Genomic DNA, 19,576 nt, shown 5'->3' on the forward strand with positions numbered 1-19,576 from the left:
AGTCCTAGAGCACTATGGTGCACTCTATGTAGCATATCTGCCAACCTTGAGGAGACAGGAGATAAAGTCTAAAAAAGCTCCTAGTCAGGAATTTTGGCTTGAGTCACAGATGGCAGGCCAGGTCTTGGTGCTTACAAATGGCCCTCCTCTCTTTGCAGTGCAGTGCAGCACAGCGAAACGCAGTGCAGCGAGCCAACAGTATTCCTCACCCAACGATCAGAGGGACTGAGGTTACTAAGTGTCAGTTCAAAGATGAAAAGGATGGCAAATAAACCGAGGTGCAAAACTACTTAAGACTTCAGAGCAACTCTGCTGTGGTCAGACAATCAGAGTCTGTGGAGTCATTTAAATCCAAACTTAAAACTCATCTTTTTGCCTTAACCTACAATTAGTTGCCTTTAAATAAAGTACTTCACGGACCTGTAATGCATTGCAGGTCGGTTTCTGTCTCAATGAATTTACCAAGTACTGTTCTGCCGACGAGATTATAGAGTACAGATTATTGCAACTGTTCTCTTCTCACGCACACCTTTTCTCTCTCTCTGAATGACGTCTTCTTCTGTCTCTTCTCCCGTGTATGTGAATGGTGTGATGTGAGTCCCCCCTGTATGCATGTGTAGTCTGTCCTCCTCCCAGGTCTCCAGGGTGATCGCCACCTGGATGCTCCTTGGCATCCTGCTCATCACATTCTTTTATAAATCCATATAATTTTGTTATCCTGTTTCAATGCTGTATCCTTCTCTCTGTCTCTGATGTGTGACTAATATCTTTTCTTGTCTCTTCTGCCGTGTATATGAATAGTGAGATGTAAGTCTCCCCAGTGTGCATGTGTAGTCTGTCCTCTTGTCACGTCTACATGGTGATGGTGGTCACATGACTCAGGTCCTAGGCTGTTCTGGTGGCATCTGGACACTGCTTGGCATCCACATCATATTCTTCATATATCTTATAGCACCATTATAATCCTGTTATCCTCTTTCAGTGTTGTATTCTACACATGACATCCACTGCATGTCTGTCCATCTTAGGAGAGAGATCCCTCCTATGTTGCTCTCCCTGAGGTTTCTTTCTATTTTTTCACCCGGTAAAAGGTTGGGGTTTTTTTTCAGGGAGTTGTTCCTTATCCAATGCGAGGGTCTAAGAACAGGATGTTGTATTACTGTAATGCCCCGAGGCAAATTGTTAATTTGTGATATTGATCCATGCAAATAAAATTGACTTGAATTGAACTCTAAGGAAAACTCTTGTTTAAATTCCAATTTACTGTGTTCTGACATAGCTGACCTCATCAGTTACATCAAAATGTGTCTCAATTCTGTAGCAGTAACAAATAGGTCAATTATAATTATGGAGACTGATCTGGCAGTGCAAACGGTTCAACTAGCTGTATCACTGAACAGTCTTCCTTTCACCTCTTTCATCTACAACTCACTTCTTCAACTTTTCCCATCCCCATTCTTTACTCTCATTTCATTTTGATTCAATCATTTTAATAGAACTCATAAAAATAATCAAACAAAGGTAGCTCCTGTAGGGACCTTAAAAGATTACTGTACCTTTTGACAGCCCTGTTCCCAAGTCTGTCTATTTCCTATGAAGCTTAAGAAGGTAATTTCTAAGACTGATTCTGCTTAATATGGGGGAAGTAACATGAGGATCTGACATTGTCACCTGTTAAAATTTCAAGATATGCCCTCAGAGAAGGTTTTAAAATCCCAGACAGATGACATTGAGTGTGTCATTGTCAGTGTACTTGCCACACGGTGTGCAATTCAGCTGGTTTGTGCATGAACAAGAGGGCACATTTTCAGTGTAAAAGAAGGGCGATGTTGCCTTTAGCCTTCTGCAATGTGCACAGGCTATTTGGCCAAATTAGTTGCATGCTTTGCTAGAATCCATCAATATACAGTTGTCCGCTGTTAGTCAACCATATCAAAATACTTGTAAAGCCACCTTATTGGGAAGTTTCTCTATTTCACTTTCTAATATACTGCCTTCATTTACACCTCTCTGCCAAAAGCTTGTTTCATACAAACAACGCAAAGCTCAACAATAATACAAACCTCTTTTATATGCACTGACATTTGCTTTGTATTATTTTGTTTCCATAGAAAAGGTGCTGAAATCTTAACAGAGATTCTGGAGCAGAACAAACACTCTTGCACCTGCATGAGCGGCTGGGAATTTAGAATCCCAACGGTGCTGAACAACAGTGATCCCACAGGACCCTCACCCCGGGAAATACACACAAACCAACTGTGATGCAATTTTTTCCAGCTTGAAGATAAAAGCAGAGCTTAGAAGTATGCATAACAACAAAATATCATTTGATAAGGGAAGTACATCATTTACCTTTTGCCTGGCTATTCAGTGGAGCTGGAGCAAAAATACAAGAGAAATCTTTCCAAAAACACCATAATCCCACAAAGCAAAAGGATTACAGATGCTAAGCAAGCCTATTGGGGTCATCTTCTGCTCAGAATAAAAACAAAGAACATGAGAAATGCACCACCAGTGACAACTACCTACCTGATTGGTTAGCCTAATGGAATGATAGGCTGATCACCCATACCAACATGTACCCTGGCTCTGCTGAATGAGAGAAGCTAAGCAGGTGTGGGCTTGGCTAGTATTTCGATGGAAGACCTCCTGGGAAAACTAAGTTGCTGCTGAAGTGGTGTTGGTGGACCAGTAGGGGCAGTCTTCCCTCTGATCTTAATAAAAAAAATAAATTAAAAAAAATCCCAATGCCCCAGTGCAGTGATGGGGACACTGTGCTGTAGGAGATGCCGTCCTTTGGATGAGATGTTAACCGAGGTCCTGACTCACCTAATAATCCCCCTCATGTATTATTCAATGATTCCCTCCCTTTCCACCTCAAGCTGATGTGTGGTGAGCGTTCTAGTGCAAAATGGCTGCCGCGCATCACCCAGGTGGGCACTACACATTGGTGGTGGTTGAGGTGAGTTACCCCCTTCAACGTGAAGCACTTTGGGTGTCTAGATAAAGGACTATATAAATTTAATCCATTATTATTACTATTATCAGCAAAGAGGGCATGACATTTTCAAAAGGCACAATCACTTTCAGGTTGTAATTGTATGATTACCAGTGAAGCCATCTAAATGCAAACCTACTTTTTTTCTCATCTCAAAAGAAAATTGGAGTCTTCTTTGGTAATTATTTGGTAATCTTGTTAAATCAAAAACTATGCTGACAGCATCATGTTCAGTGTTTCACTGGCTTTTTGAGTGGCATGGGTGGAAAAGGGTAGGCCATTGTCACACTAGCAGAGTTAATTTTCTTGCCACGGTGTTACACAGCAAGAAATCATACAAATCTGTAGATATTTTGACATGGTAGTTCCATTTCCTTGCCGTGAAACAAAAATTTATCAAATAGACCTACATGCAAGTATCAAGGCTGTACGAATGTCAATAATATGGTGGAGCTTTGGGCCATTAGGATATGTGTGTGTATTTTATATATACATACATATATACATATACATATATATATATATAATCCAGTGAGTTCTCAACAAATAAGGAACAAAATAATCCTGTGAGTCAAGTAAATTCTTTATGAGACAGGACAAGCCTGTTTCATGCCATAAGCAATCATCAGCTGTCAATAAAGCTACTCGAGGAAAGGACATACCATTTACTGCCTCATCATGCACATCATGTGCAGTGTCCAATGGGGAAGGGAGAGGTGCAACATACAAAAATGCAAAATTCGAATTTTTGTAGAACCCATATATTTCCCTTAAATATATGTATGTGTGTATCTATATATATATATATATATATATATATATAGATAGATACACACACACACACACACACACACACACACACACAGACTGTGTCTGTGGGTGATGATGATTGCAGCCGACGATTGCTTATAGCATGAAACAGGCTTGTACTGTCTCAGAAAATTTACTTAACCAACTGGATTTTTATGTGTATACACACACACACACACACACACATATATATATATATATATATATATATATATATATATATACACTACCGTTCAAAAGTTTGGGATCACATTGAAATGTCCATATTTTTGAAGGAAAAGCACTGTACTTTTCAATGAAGATAACTTTAAACTAGTCTTAACTTTAAAGAAATACACTCTATACATTGCTAATGTGGTAAATGACTATTCTAGCTGCAAATGTCTGGTTTTTGGTGCAATATCTACATAGGTGTATAGAGGCCCATTTCAAGCAACTATCACTCCAGTGTTCTAATGGTGCAATGTGTTTGCTCATTGGCTCAGAAGGCTAATTGATGATTAGAAAACCCTTGTGCAATCATGTTCACACATCTGAAAACAGTTTAGCTCGTTACAGAAGCTACAAAACTGACCTTCCTTTGAGCAGATTGAGATTCTGGAGCATCACATTTGTGGGGTCAATTAAACGCTCAAAATGGCCAGAAAAAGAGAACTTTCATCTGAAACTCGACAGTCTATTCTTGTTCTTAGAAATGAAGGCTATTCCATGCGAGAAATTGCTAAGAAATTGAAGATTTCCTACACCGGTGTGTACTACTCCCTTCAGAGGACAGCACAAACAGGCTCTAACCAGAGTAGAAAAAGAAGTGGGAGGCCGCGTTGCACAACTGAGCAAGAAGATAAGTACATTAGAGTCTCTAGTTTGAGAAACAGACGCCTCACAGGTCCCCAACTGGCATCTTCATTAAATAGTACCCGCAAAACACCAGTGTCAACATCTACAGTGAAGAGGCGGCTGCGGGATTCTGGGCTTCAGGGCAGAGTGGCAAAGAAAAAGCCATATCTGAGACTGACCAATAAAAGAAAAAGATTAAGATGGGCAAAAGAACACAGACATTGGACAGAGGAAGACTGGAAAAAAGTGTTGTGGACGGATGAATCCAAGTTTGAGGTGTTTGGATCACAAAGAAGAACGTTTGTGAGACGCAGAACAAATGAAAAGATGCTGGAAGAATGCCTGATGCCATCTGTTAAGCATGGTGGAGGTAATGTGATGGTCTGGGGTTGCTTTGATGCTGGTAAGGTGGGAGATTTGTACAGGGTAAAAGGGATTCTGAATAAGGAAGGCTATCACTCCATTTTGCAACGCCATGCCATACCCAGTGGACAGCGCTTGATTGGAGCCAATTTCATCCTACAACAGGACAATGACCCTAAACACACCTCCAAATTGTGCAAGAACTATTTAGAGCAGAAGCAGGCAGCTGGTATTCTATCGGTAATGGAGTGGCCAGCGCAGTCACCAGATCTGAACCCCATTGAGCTGTTGTGGGAGCAGCTTGACCGTATGGTACGCAAGAAGTGCCCATCCAACCAATCCAACTTGTGGGAGCTGCTTCTGGAAGCGTGGGGTGCAATTTCTCCAGATTACCTCAACAAATTAACAGCTAGAATGCCAAAGGTCTGCAATGCTGTAATTGCTGCAAATGGAGGATTCTTTGACGAAAGCAAAGTTTGATGTAAAAAAAATCTTATTTCAAATACAAATCATTATTTCTAACCTTGTCAATGTCTTGACTCTATTTTCTATTCATTTCACAACATATGGTGGTGAATAAGTGTGACTTTTCATGGAAAACACAAAATTGTTTGGGTGATCCCAAACTTTTGAACGGTAGTGTATATATATATATATATGGCCACTTCCTTCAGACCAACCCCCCCCACACACACACACACACACACATAGATACATATTATATAAATCCTCTTTCCAACCTAACATTACACCAGCTGAGTTCACCAGTTAACACACCGTCAACCAGACAGGGGAGGATTAATGAGTGAAATCTGCTGATGTGGTGTTAGGATGAAAAGAAAACCCTCATAAGGATGTTAAAGGCACATGATTAAAGACCACTATCAGTTTTGTGTTGGCCTTCTTGACCCCGCCTCATTCCCTCTTTCATTATCAAGATGCTTCTTCTCCTATGTTGCCCATCTGACTGCTCTAGTGCCACTTTTTTAACTGAGAAACTGCTAGAAATTTTAGCCATAAAAATGTTGGTGCATATGCTCGGAGCTAATACCCTTCAATGTCTTGTGTTCACCTCGGCCCTAATTAATCTGAAGAATTACGCAAACTTCTTCATTAACATCATCAAAGCATTAACATCATTTTTAATACTACCTGATGTGCATTTTGCTTGGCAGCTTGAAATAAATTAAATGGGCTATCTAAATGATAGCCGGGCAGGAAATCCTAAAATATAGTCTTTTCTCCTTTAGGCTGCTCCCGTTAGGGGTCGCCATGGCAGATCATCCATTTCCATCTCTTCCTGTGCTCTGCATCTTCCTCTGTCATGCCAGCCGCCTGCATGTCCTCCCTCACCACATCCATAAACCTCCTCTTTGGCCTTCCTCTTTTCCTCTTCCCTGTCAGCTCCATATTCAGCATCCTTCTCCCAATATACCCAGCATCTCTTCTCCACACATGTCCAAGCCATCTCAGTCTTGTCTCTCTTGCTTTGTCTGCAAACCATCCAACCTGAGCTGTCCCTCTAATATACTCATTCCTAATCCTGTCTTTCTTCATCACTCCCAACAAAAATCTTAACATCTTCAACTCTGCCACCTCCAGCTATGCCTCCTGTCTTTTCGTCCGAACCATACATTATAGCTGGTCTCATTACAATCTTGTAAACCTTCCCTTTAACTCTTGCTGGTACCCTTCTAATCACAAATCACTCCTGACACTCTTCTCCACCCACTCCCCCCTGCCTGTATGCTTCTTCGCCTCTCTTCCACACTCCCCATTATTTTGAACAGTTGACCCCAAGTATTTAAACTCATCCAACTATCCTAAAATATACGGTACTTTTTTGTTAAATGCAGATTATTATTTCTTCATTGTAACAACAATCAAAATAAGCGTAAAACAAGCAGCCAATTTCTCAAGTATCTGAATAGGAAATCTGCTGAGGTTCAGATTTGGCTTTAGTGTCTGTCATCTGCATTCAAATTCTTGTCAGAACTAAAACACAGCATACTTCTTTTGCTTTGACCCTCTCGACCTTGGATCGCGGAAGAAGAGAAATACATAATACAGCAGGCTCAAATAATACAATACAATACTGTATATATGTATGTACTGTATTAGTGCACAGTGCCTGCATGTGTGCATGTTTGTGTATGTACGGGCACTGTCCATCATGTAAATTGATAAAATAGGTCTACTTGTTGCTATTTTAAATTGTCGGGGCTCCACCACACAGAAATTTAGCTCAATAACCTATGGAAAACAATGGGTTAATTTTGGTCGCGCATCAATATATTGCTACACTGGACCAACTACTAAACAAAATTAGTTGTAGATGAAATGTCCTATAGAAGTCATGTATGGTAAAACACACAGAGGAAGAGATCAAGTGCAAAGTGAGTGCAAATGAAACAGAAAACACCACTGCCAGTAGTTTGAATTAGTTTGAAATGGGTCATGTACACATTGAGGCACTTTATGAATGAATGTTCTTCCAACAAAGCGTGTAGATGAGTGTGTGTTTGTCAGATGGGGGTAGTGTGGTCTAATCTCTAGCCTTGTCAGTCTGGGATTTAGCAGACATGTGCAGCTCTGGGCTAAAACAGTCCTGCCTGGCTCAAGTCAGCCAGCAGAGGATGAATGCCCATTGATGCACTGTGGGTGACAAGTACATTGATGAGGGAAATTTGGGTTTTGCGAAGGGGTCAACGACTGACAGTACCCCAGTGGATAAGTGTAACTGATGGGGACAAAACAAAGGCTGGCGGATGACAAATGGTGTATGTATAGTAAATGCAACGCAACACAACACAAAGTGCAAGTTGCCGTGCAAGTCCTCTACTAGAAATCTTAAAAAATCCACAATACCTTTCATAGCCTTCAATTATCAAGCCCTTCCCATTTAAGACATGCTTTGCTAAAACTAAAATTTCATGAATGAACATGGTACAGTGTATGAAAAGTCCAGAAACTATTAATGCTTCAAATGAGTTTTGGGGGGTCCCTGTTTCTGAGCAGAAGCTTTCATCTTGCAGCAGACCCAAACAAAGCAATCACCTTAATTCCAAAATATTCAAAAGGGAATGATTCTTAAAAATTGCACATACCCTGCAAGCTAAGAAATGGGAGAGATGGTCAGACTAACAACAAAAAAAAAAAAACCAGCCACGAAACGATGCACTTGACTAGTAGGTTAATCCGACTCAGAAACAACACACTGTCTGCACAAAGCGGGTCAAATACGAGAGGTCAGTGTGACAGATGGGGGATGACAACAATGGCACATGCTACACTGCGTTGGGGAGTGCTTGGCTTGGCCTACAAATTAGATCGTGTTGTTTTTGGTTTAACTACCATCTCATTTCTTTACAATATCCCGTTTCCAATGCCCCTACTGGGTCCACATTACGTTGAAGTGATCGGATCGCGGGTGCCGGCTCGTCACTGTCACTCCCTCAGTGCAGCGCAGCAGAGTCCCTCCATAGACACAGTAGGCTCTTGGTGACATTACCGTGTTTAACAGAGCCGTCAAAGCAGCTGAATGAGATGACTGCCGTGCCAAGCCCATGGCCACCGCAAGTCATGATCTGCATTATGGGGCGGCGGGTCGTAATAGAAACGTTTTCTAGTTGCGACTGTCAATAGTCACCAACTTGAATGTATATAAGGCAACAGATAGCAAATTTGGTTTTAATTTGCAGTACCGGATGAGAAAACAAACTAACGTTAGTATTCTGGCTTGATGAAGCTATGTTGATGTGCCGAAAAGTAGCCACAAAAAACAAAAACAGAAACGGCCAGCGCATCTCAAAAAATATCAGTTTGACATGTCAAGACATTACAGCCACATGCTAGCTAACAAAAACGCGGCTAACCGCTTTAGCTGTCTTGCCTTTACCAGGCGAGACGTTTCCACTTACCTTGAAAGCAATTTCACGTTGAATCATATTTTAAGAATATGCCGGTCTGCGAAACTGTCACGTAGCTGTAGCGGGTTATCACCCTTTACGGCTGAGTGGCTAGTCACGACGCCACCTGTCCGCTCACCTCGGCGAGCTGCCGCTCTTGAGCTCTGCCGACGGCGGTGACTCAGAACCGGCAGTTTGACGCAAATGAACCCCCGTGGAAGAAGGGCAGCGGGAGCTGCCAACCGGGTGATGATTTGCCAACACATACCGACAGAGGCCGCTGTTCTCTGTGCGTCCGAGCACTGACCGGCACTCTAATCCGCAATCATACATCGTATCTCATTATACTTTTCTTTCTTTAATCATGGATGAACGAATCAACGTGATGAAGACAGATGCGAATAGATTTGTTAAAATCAAAGTTAAGGGAGAGTATAACAAACGTATCTTAGCATGAATAAGACTGAAGTCCAGCCGTCTGTGGGAAATAAATTGTTGCAGCTTACAATGTGAGTATTTGAAGTGGCCCATTTCTACAAATGAAGACGCATGAAGCAAAAAATAGAAAAAAATGGATTTATTTTGAATCTCGGTCCCGGAACTCACTGTGCTCTGAACGATCAAGAGATCTACAGTGGGTTTCTACTGAAAAGCGAGTCATCCAACTGAAAATGTATTTCGCACAGAAGGCTGCAGGGTTGTACCCCAAGTCAATTCAACCATTATTTTACACTCGTTAGAAATGCGCAAGCGCACACGCGCATATTCCAGTGGAGGAGATGCCACTTGATCTTATCCCCAGTACATTTAAGACTTAAGTGAAACAAGCCTCCACCTGAGATTAAAGTGTCACGTCTAGCCACAGGTTTATGCAGTCAATTAAAGCTTGATTGTTGCTGCAGGACAGGAGTCATTTCTATTTTTAGGGCGATGTCTATGTGTGTAGCTACTGGTGACGTTGCTTGTGTATTATCAGACATACACACGCACACAGTCACACACGTCACAAAGTCCGTTTACTTGGATGGAGAGAGGACAAATCAAAGAAGAGAAAGAATGCCAAAAGAATTAAAAAATAAATTATCCTAGAAATACATAAACATAAAACCAGCCTAACCAGACAACACAGTTAAAAAAGCAAATAGATAATTTATGGAAAGCCCCCCCTCCTCTTCAAATTAAGTTATCTTTCAATTTTACATCTCATATATAACAATATTTTCCATTTTCTGACCTCATGCAAATCAGGGATTGATGTGCTGTAATTTAGAGTTGATAACAGAAAATATCCCTTGAACAGGAAATTCTGGACTTTTGGCCCATTGAATGCAAATGAGCCAGTGGAATATCTAGGTTTTATATTATTATATTTTAAATTGTGATCAACTGTTCGTCACTTATTTTATTTATTTGTTTTTTTCTATGCATTTTGCCGTTATCCGATGGGGTTGGTCACGTTTAGTTTAAAAATCACTTTTCCAAGGAAACACCGATCAAAAGGCAACATCCAGACAAATATAAAGGCTCAACAGCAAGCATTGTTTTTCTATTCATATATGATGGGACGTTTGTGAGCAGGAAGGTATGGCCGTTTACCAGCTTAATCGGGAAACATCGCCCCCTATTGATTAGAAAAGGGCCATACACCGCTATGGAACTTACCACTGCGCCGTCTGTAGGGGATCACATAAATGTGACTTTAAAGTTATGTAAACGTAAGCACCAACCTAGACGCAAAAGCGTATAGTAATCCCATAAAGATTGTTATTTTAAATGCAGATACAATTTCAAGAAAACATTAGAAACATTTCGACTTTCTACTTGCCTGAACAATAGGCAGCCCCCCCCGACTTTGAGAAACGAATCCTGTTTCCCGTGACGCAGGCGCAAACGCCTTATTTCGCTTTGCAAACAATGAGGTGAGAGTACGTGGTGTGAAATGTTATCTGTATAATTTGTGTAATACGTGTGTAAATGACCACTTCATGATGTGTTATTTGTCGTTATTCCTTGGTAAATTAAGACAATCGTGAGCCCCAAGGTTCGTGTCTAGGTTCCTACGTCGTAGAGGCACGTTGTCCTATGCAGTCAACGTCAACAACAGCGAAGATATGCCCCTACATGTACCTAGCGAGTACTGTACCGTATCGCTAATTAGCCAACCGCGATTGATAATACAGTCGAGCCTTTAATGAGGCCTGCAGCATTACTCTGTCAAACAGATCTCCTCTGTCCCAATTTGATGTGGTATAAAGTAGTGCGAATCAAAGAAGAGATCGTATTACAACCATATTTGTATGTACTATGTATAATTACGTAGTATATTACTTGTACAGTATGTTAGTATTGGTACATTATTAGGATGGTAGTATATTAGTATGGTATATTGGCATTTAAGTACTGTAGTATAATTTATTAGTATCAGGCGACAGGCATGGGTGCAAGTCCATGAATACTGGGATGGCATCCAGCGCTTTACCTGTGACCCCGTCCATAGGGTTAGTGGTTGTGTCAGGAAGGGCATCCGACGTAAAATTTTGCCAAATCATTATGCGGATTGACAAGACCGAGGCTCCATACGGGATTGGCTGAGGCCCGGGTTAACAACGGCCGCCACTGGCGCTGTGCCCTCACAGGGGACTGATGAAAACTGTGCAATCTGCTGTGGCGACCCCTGAGAAACAGGGAACAAGCTGAAAGAAGTATAATTTATTAGTATATATAATATCATGTGTAATTTATTAGGGTATCTTTGTGTAATTTATGTGCATATTTTGTTTATCTGCTTCGGACTGGCTACTATAAAGTCCCCTTTGGAAAAATAGATATTCTACAATATTCTATTCTATTATGGCTGAGAGCCAAAGCCATTGAACGTCTTCATGAAGGGAAAACAGTTAAGTGATAATGCAGGAGGATACATTGAATTTAGACTGCTGATAGGGTCGTGAGGTCGTCTGAGTTTAGCAGTGGCAGACATAGACTTACATTTGAATTGTTTGTGAATTGGTATCTTCACCTTGCTGTTTTTAGTTTGCCTTGTATTTTTTCATCGCTCTCAGAGACACGACAGACGTGATGCCTTCCACATAAGAGCTAATGTAATTTTGTTCTTCCCCCTCTTCCAGCATGCTCAGGCTACAGAAGCGTTTGGCTTCCAGTGTCTTGCGCTGTGGCAAGAAAAAGGTGTGGCTGGACCCAAATGAGACCAATGAGATTGCTAATGCAAACTCTCGTAAGTCATTTTAAATCTCTCTTCAAAATGTACATTTATTGGTTGCCCCATTTCCTCTTTGTTTGTAAATTAATTAGGGCTGCCGATCGATTAAAAATGATGATTGATGATGATTAATCGCGATTAATCACAGCAAAATGTACTGTGATTAATCACCTTTTTCTTCTTAAAACTGGAGCGTATAGTATGGCTATTTAAATGTAAAATCACGGAATTAATGTAGAATCAACACAAAGTATATTTAAATTCAACTACTTTTTAACTTTGGATACAGATTCTCTCCTGTGAACTATAGATTTCCAATAAAACCATCAAGGCCATCAAAACTGAATGTCAGCTTGGAAGGCATAGTTCTATATGCGCTAACTTAAATAACAACAAAACCCACACTGATATGTTAAAGTGCTAGTCAAATTTCCAAACCATCGAAGGCAATAATTTCTTCCGTGAATTAATATAAATGATAATTAACAACAAAAATGTGTTCCATGTTCAATTGGCAGTTGAATTTAAGGTGTTGTGAATTCATAACGTTTATTACGTGTTTATAGTGGCGCATCACAGAACCCCATATGCACCCCAATGGCACAGCATAGTACTAGAATATCTAATATTCTCCATGAGGGGATGAGGGCTGGAAGTAGATAAAGCCTACTGCCGTGAGAAAGCGGAGACAAAGGTTACGCACTGTAATAGTCCAGTGAGGACCAGAGTAGGGGAAAAAAACAGTTCTCCATACGCTGACAAGCAGGAGGGAGAATGCACAACGGAAACGCTATTCACAGCACCATACATGTCTGCAACCGACACAACATTGCGACGTTATCCACAGGACCAAATGGCAATGTTTGCTTCAAAACATTGCTGCGACATCACAAGAACGTTCCCAGAAGATAATGTCGCGGTGACCAAATGGGCACTTACTGGCGACATTGGTGCAACGTTTTGTGTTAGCTGGGCTCAGTATGCCTGTGAAACAGCATTGCACAGCCACCACAGGAAATAAAACAAAACGCAGCTGCGATAATGTTGTGAATTTTTTTAACGCTTTAAATTACATTACATTACATTACAGTCATTTAGCCGACGCTTTTATCCAAAGCAACTTACAATAAGTACATTTCACATAGGAAATCAGGAGAACTACTAGTCATCAGAGGTCATAAGTGCATCTAAACAAGCATCTAAGAGCAAAACCAGTGCTAAAGTAAAAGTGCAAGAAAGAGTTTTTTGTTTTTTTTATGCGTGATTACAATGAGTGTTAAGAACAAGTAATAGGGTAGTAGTTCTTAAACAGGTGAGTTTTCAACCTCTGCCAAAAGATGGGCAGCGACTCCGCTGTCCTGACACCAGTGGGAAGTTCATTCCACCACTGTGGGGCCAGGACAGAAAAGAACCGTGACCGGGTCGATCGGCAGCAGGGGCCTCTGAGCGATGGGGCAACCAGGCGTCCCGAGGCAGCAGAGCGAAGTGGTTGGGCGGGGGTGTAGGGCTTGACCATGGCCTGGAGATAGGAAGGAGCTGTTCCTTTCACTGCCCTGTAGGCTAGCACCAGAGTCTTAAACTGGATGCGAGCAGCTACTGGGAGCCAGTGTAGGGACATGAGAAGGGAAGTTGTGTGGGAGAACTTAGGGTGGTTGAACACCAGACGAGCTGCAGCTTTCTGAACAAGCTCCAGATATTTCAAATTAATCGCAAAAATTACCACGTTAATTTTGACAGCACTAATATTAACCTGTTTTCTATGTTCCATAGGCCAACAGATTCGAAAACTAGTGAAGGATGGATTGATTATTAGGAAACCTGTGACAGTTCATTCCCATGCTCGCTGCCGCAAGAACACACTGGCACGCCGCAAAGGACGGCATATGGGTGTCGGTGAGTATTTGACTCATGCTTTAAGGGCTACTTACATGATTGTTTCTTCATGCTGTACCAACTTTCCTTTACATATTTTTCATTAAGGAAAATGTTGATAGTGCAAACCATTATCAGACAAAAAATACATGTGGTGCTAAAACACAGCAAATGTTATTCTGTTGTTCTTGAACGGGGATGAGACACATTGGTATTATCTTCTCTTCTAACCTAGGAAAGAGGAAAGGTACGGCTAACGCTCGCATGCCAGAGAAGTTGACATGGATGCGACGTATGCGGATCTTGCGTCGTCTCTTGCGGCGCTACAGGGAGTCCAAGAAGATTGACAGACACATGTAAGAGAAGGCCATCATGTGGAAAAGAAAGCCACTTCACCTGAAAGAGAGCACTGCGTTTAGGCTGGTCTTTTTCCGGAAATCATGAATCTGATAGGGTCTTTCCTCAAAAAGGGCTGATGGAATTAATGGCTTTTTTAAGTTCCCCACACTGGCCTTGATTTGGCATAGGATTTTGACGAATACTTTCTTCATCCTTTCTGTACATCAAGTGCCTTGATTTGTGAGAAACCCTAGCCTCACCCTCCACTTTACTTTAAAGCAGCCTTCTTCCCTGCCTTTCTTCTGTTTTGAATACCCCATAAAAAAATCACCTTGTTAATACCCTTCTTACACACATTTTATAACTATCTGAGCATACCAGAACATGTTTTTTTTTGTAACGGCCTTCAAGACTCCTTTTTAAACAAGCAATCTGTCCTCGGTTTGGTGGCTCAATTGAGAGCGTTTCTATTTTTATCGTTGGGTAGGGAAAGGGATATTGCTTCAAGAGGCTCTTTGGTAATTTGCAGTGCTCCCTCTTTTCAGGTACCACAGTCTCTACCTGAAAGCCAAGGGTAACGTCTTCAAAAACAAGCGCATCCTCATGGAGCACATCCACAAGCTGAAGGCAGACAAGGCTCGCAAGAAACTCCTGGCGTAAGTTCTCACTGAATCTTTTTCTAATGTGGCTTCAAGATTTTCTTCATTGATTTATTCTTGTGAAATACATGTTTTGCTGTTCAAAGCTTGATAATACTCTCTTGTGGAAAAGGCGACCTTTCTAAATCAACAAGAGTATGTGCACACTGCTCCCTCCAGAATTCAGATTGTGTTGAGTGATTCCGTAAAATGGCAAAAGACCACTGCATTTACATGCCCATTGAAGAATGTTTGCTATTTGGTTGAATTATGTTTGATGGGTAATGCCTTATGTACTTATGGTTAAGCACTGCCAAATAATGTGTGATGTCAGTGGATGATCAGCTTGGTGTCTGTTTGATGCATATAGCTGTTGCTGAAGTTATATTGTTTAGCAGCTATACTTTGGCTATCGTCATCATTTAACCATTTTAAGTTAGTATCAAAATAACTACATTTAGATTATTTGTTGTTTATTTGTATGCATGAAACAACACTTTAGTGGTTGCTCCAAAAAATTTCCATAAACTGACACCTATGTCCACTGTGCTGACATTACTAATTATGGGTGTCCGGGTAACGTAGTGGTCTATTCCATTGCCTACCAACACGGGGATCACCAGTTCAAATCTCCATGTTACCTCCAGCTTGTTCGGGCATCTCTACAAACACAACTGGCTGTGTTTGGAGGTGGAGGCCAGATGTGGGTATGCGTCCTGGTTGCTGCACTAGCGCCTCCTCTGGGCAGTTTGGGCACCTGTTCAGGGGGGGAGAGGGAACTGGGGGGAATAGTGTGATCTTCCCATGTGCTACGTCCCCCTGGTGAAACTCCTCACTGTCAGGTGAAAAGAAGTGGCTGGCGACTCCACATGTATTGGAGGAGGCATGTGGTAGTCTGCAGCCCTCTCCGGATCGGCAGAGGGGGTGGAGCAGCGACCGGGGCAGCTCGGAAGAGTGGGGTAATTGGCCGGATACAATTGGGGAGGAAAAAGGGGGGGGGTGACTAATTATCTGTGGAAACATCTAGGATTTACCTTTGTGTATGCTTTGCAGAGCAATTTAAATCTATACCACCTTGTAAGGTTAATTTTGTCGGGCTCCAGTGCGTCATTTTTTATTTTTGTCTCCTGTCTACTTAGTGACCAGGCCGAAGCCCGCCGTTCAAAGACAAAGGAGGCCCGTAAGCGCAGAGAGGCACGTCTCCTGGCCAAGAAAGAAGAAATTATCAAGAACTTGTCAAAAGAGGAGGAGACAGCAAAGAAATGAGTACCAACACATCTCCTACCCAAAAATTCCTGCTATTGTTGTCAATAAATTTTTTTACATGACTCTTAATTGTGAACATTATCAACCCGTGCAAAGGCCTACATTTGTCAAACATTAATTTTCTTGCATCAAAAATGATTGCCTGCACAAAAGAGTGTACCATAAATGTTGTTTTTGATGCTGACTTGTGCCACCGCAACCCATGTTTGTTGACAAATTTGGCCTTCAACGACAAGTTTGACATTTCAGTGAAATGTCCTGTTCCGGACTTTTTTTTTTCTTTCAAAGTAGGGAAAGCTGCTCCTGTCTGCTTTCCATCAGGGCAGGTGTAACCTGGCAGCAGGGTGCCATAGTGAGGATTAGGAAGGTCATTCTCCTTCAACTAGAGGGTTGGAGTGACAGCGAGCATCCACTGTGCTGAAGGAGTTTGAGAAAGACATCGGATGCTCAGGGATGCCGTTCTGTAGCCGACACGTCACTCTGACCTGGGAAATTGAGAATTTCTCCTTGAGGGACTAGTGTGTCAAACCAAATAACCCTCTATTTTCATGTGTAATGATTGAAGGACGATGGATTTTTCACTAGTCTGGTCTATCAGCAGTTGAATTCAAATGTCATCCACCGATGAATGGCGTCTTCCATACGGTATTTGAGTGATTTAAGAGTTAGTTCAATCTATGGCCTAAATTACATATATTAGGGGCATCTAAAACTTGCTTGAGGCAACTTCGACTAATATGTTATTGGTAGTGCGAGCTGTTGATTCGGCTCCCTCTTAAAATAAGCTGTAGCCTCAGTTTTGTGGATAACATGACTAAGAAGCCAACATAGGAAAGAATGAATTACTGGCAAGTTACTTCATTTTATCATTAAATGCAGTTGCGTGTTTTTTTTTTTTTTTAATTTCCTAACACAGTTGACATTTCTATTTTCTGATTTAGTAAAGGAAATAAAAACAATCAATTCATAGGTTGTTATGCTGAAATGTACCAGAACATTAAAAGATATACATTTACGTTATAGGTCAAAGTGCAAAAAGTTCTCAAAGTTTTTATTGACAAGGTCCCCTCTGTATCTTGGTGAAAAAAATGTTAGCGTGGCATGTTAAAAGTTGTTTTTTTTGGATTAAAAATAGTAATAATTACATTTATATCGCGTTTTTCTAGACACCCAAAGCGCAATGTCATGGTTTCAGTGTTTTCAATAAAATAGCGTGTGAATGATAAAAAGATGAAAGCGTTTTATTTGAACTGAAGCTTTAAAAAATGGATATGTCTCACTGGTCTCCATGTTCCCCTCAACCTTTTATCTGTCCTTTAACTCTCAATGGTCAAAAATCATCAATCATATCTATTGATGATTTCTTATCATCACCTTTAGGTGATGTCTGTTTGGCTGCACACCACTTTCGATTTTTTTTTTTTTTGGCATTCTTTGCCTTTATTGGATAGTGATAGTAGAGAGACAGGAAAGAGAGGGGATGACATGCAGCAAAGGGCCCGGGGCGGATTCGAACCCAGGCTGCTGCAGTAAGGACTCAGCCTCATGTGGTACGCGCTCTACCAGGTGAGCCACCGGGGCGCCCCGATGCACACCATTTTAAACTTGGAAGGCCGAGAGATGGACACTACATGTTGTGCTAAATATCGTTTGATATAAAATGAGTTAGAAACTTGTTCCTCTGTGTGCGTGTGTGTTGAACATCTCAAATATTTTTGTCTGATCTTCACCAAGGAACCAGTAATTCCTGTGGGCATTGTGTACTCCCTACCATTCTAGTGAAGCCCAATCAGGGCTGTGTACAATCACAAATGCAGACACCAGCCATGTCATCTGAAGACAAGACGTGACATATCTAATGTGTTCATCCAGAGTTATTCCGAATATTGGGTTTATTTTATTTATTTTCTGATGATTTTGTTGAACAACTTTTTGAAACAACTTTAGCTCGGTACCTAGCGTGGCCAAAATTAGAATTATACAAACACAATTTTTAGCTATCCTTAGCCAATGTAAAATTATCCCCATATGTGTGTGTGTGTGTGTGTGTGTGTGTGTGTGTGTGTGTGTGCGTGCGTGCGTGTGTGTGTGTGTGTGTCTCGGCCCTGTGATGGCCTGGCGGCCTGTCCAGGGTGTCTCCCCACCTGCCGCCCAGTGACTGCAGGGATAAGGCTCCAGCATCCCCGTGACCCTGAGAGCAGGATAAAGCAGTTTGGGTAATGGATGGATGGATGGATTTTGTTGAATATTCTCAAGAAAAGCAGCAGTTACACTGTTAGATTCCCAACAGAAAAGAAAGAGAGAGCTTATTAAATTGTAGATTGAAGCCATTTTGTTCATACCTATGAATTTCTAGGGACGAGCTACAAAATGCTTAAGATCCAGAAGGAGACGAGATGTCACAGATAATGCAGAGTTATGCAGCATTGCAGAGTTCATGTCATACCATCTTGCCAAGATAAGGTCTCATTGACTTTCTTGTATAATGCATTTTTTTTTTTTAGATTGGTAGATACTTTATTGTCCCACTAGAGGAGATTGGTTTTCACCCATTGTACAGAGCCTCACATGCAGTGAATAGATGTACACATATAGGACACACATAGAGAACAGGTAGACAATAATACATTAGCACAAGAGTTAAGAGGTTCAATAAGTTTAGACTTCAATGGCAGAAGGAAAAAAGCACCTTTTAAAGTGGGCCGTCTGCACGTGAGGGACCTCTACCTGCAACCAGATGGAAGCCAAATGAGGAATGAGTTAATGGGGTGAGGTCTGATAGGTTGGGGTGGGAAGGCTGATGATTTTGGATGCTGCTGTGTGAGAAGCGGATGAGCTGGTTCCTATTGGTGCCTCTTGTGATGGTTAAGAAACAGGTGGAGCAGCAAAGTATGCTTTTATACAATAACGAGAGAGAGTGAGGTTTGACAGAAGGTGCCTTGAGTTTATGAATGACAGAGTGTCTTTGCAGGCAGCGTTTATGGATATCAGTGGCGTGTGTGTCTGTGATGAGTGTGTGGTAAGGACTGAAATGCTAGAATTATGGTTGGTAATGAGCAGCTCATTACCAACATATGATGTATAATATAGTTGACATATTAAATGAATATATATGATGATATTCTCTGAGCTGTACTCTCTAAAGGACCCCCAAAAATTTAGTGCAATTTCATAATGGTTAATACATGCCTCTACATTACATTACATGAAATGATCATTTCTTTAAAAGATGCCAAGATCTCCCAGAATCCTAGCCTGATTTCAAAAATATTGCCCAATTGGAAAAACTGACAATGAATTTAATATTTGGATATGTATCATTTTC

At 41.3% G+C, this 19,576-nt stretch overlaps 2 protein-coding genes across 2 annotated transcripts in view; one reads left to right on the top strand and one right to left on the bottom strand.

Annotated features, from left to right (window-relative positions):
- Positions 1–9,064, bottom strand: part of gpam (glycerol-3-phosphate acyltransferase, mitochondrial) — a 42,249-nt gene extending 33,185 nt beyond the window's left edge. The window contains exon 1 of the mRNA XM_056297474.1: positions 8,929–9,064. The gene's annotated coding sequence lies outside the window, so the exon portion shown is untranslated. The remainder of the gene's footprint in view (positions 1–8,928) is intronic.
- A 1,737-nt stretch (positions 9,065–10,801) lies between these two features.
- Positions 10,802–17,487, top strand: LOC130127354 (60S ribosomal protein L19-like). The gene is made up of 6 exons (XM_056296969.1): positions 10,802–10,835; positions 12,045–12,151; positions 13,907–14,029; positions 14,244–14,364; positions 14,893–15,003; positions 16,125–17,487. The coding sequence occupies exons 1-6, from the start codon at positions 10,831–10,833 to the stop codon at positions 16,249–16,251; spliced, it is 594 nt and encodes a 197-aa protein (XP_056152944.1). The 5' UTR covers positions 10,802–10,830; the 3' UTR covers positions 16,252–17,487.
- Positions 17,488–19,576: the final 2,089 nt, after the last annotated feature.

Source organism: Lampris incognitus, chromosome 17, assembly GCF_029633865.1.
Source record: "Lampris incognitus isolate fLamInc1 chromosome 17, fLamInc1.hap2, whole genome shotgun sequence".
NCBI lineage: Eukaryota > Metazoa > Chordata > Actinopteri > Lampriformes > Lampridae > Lampris > Lampris incognitus.

Bases quoted from the DNA above. Each gene is read 5' to 3' on its own strand.
- LOC130127354 (XM_056296969.1), top strand. The intron at 14,030-14,243 runs GTGAGTATTTGA...CTTCTAACCTAG, and splicing joins AGGACGGCATATGGGTGTCG to GAAAGAGGAAAGGTACGGCT. The intron at 14,365-14,892 runs GTAAGAGAAGGC...CCCTCTTTTCAG, and splicing joins AAGAAGATTGACAGACACAT to GTACCACAGTCTCTACCTGA.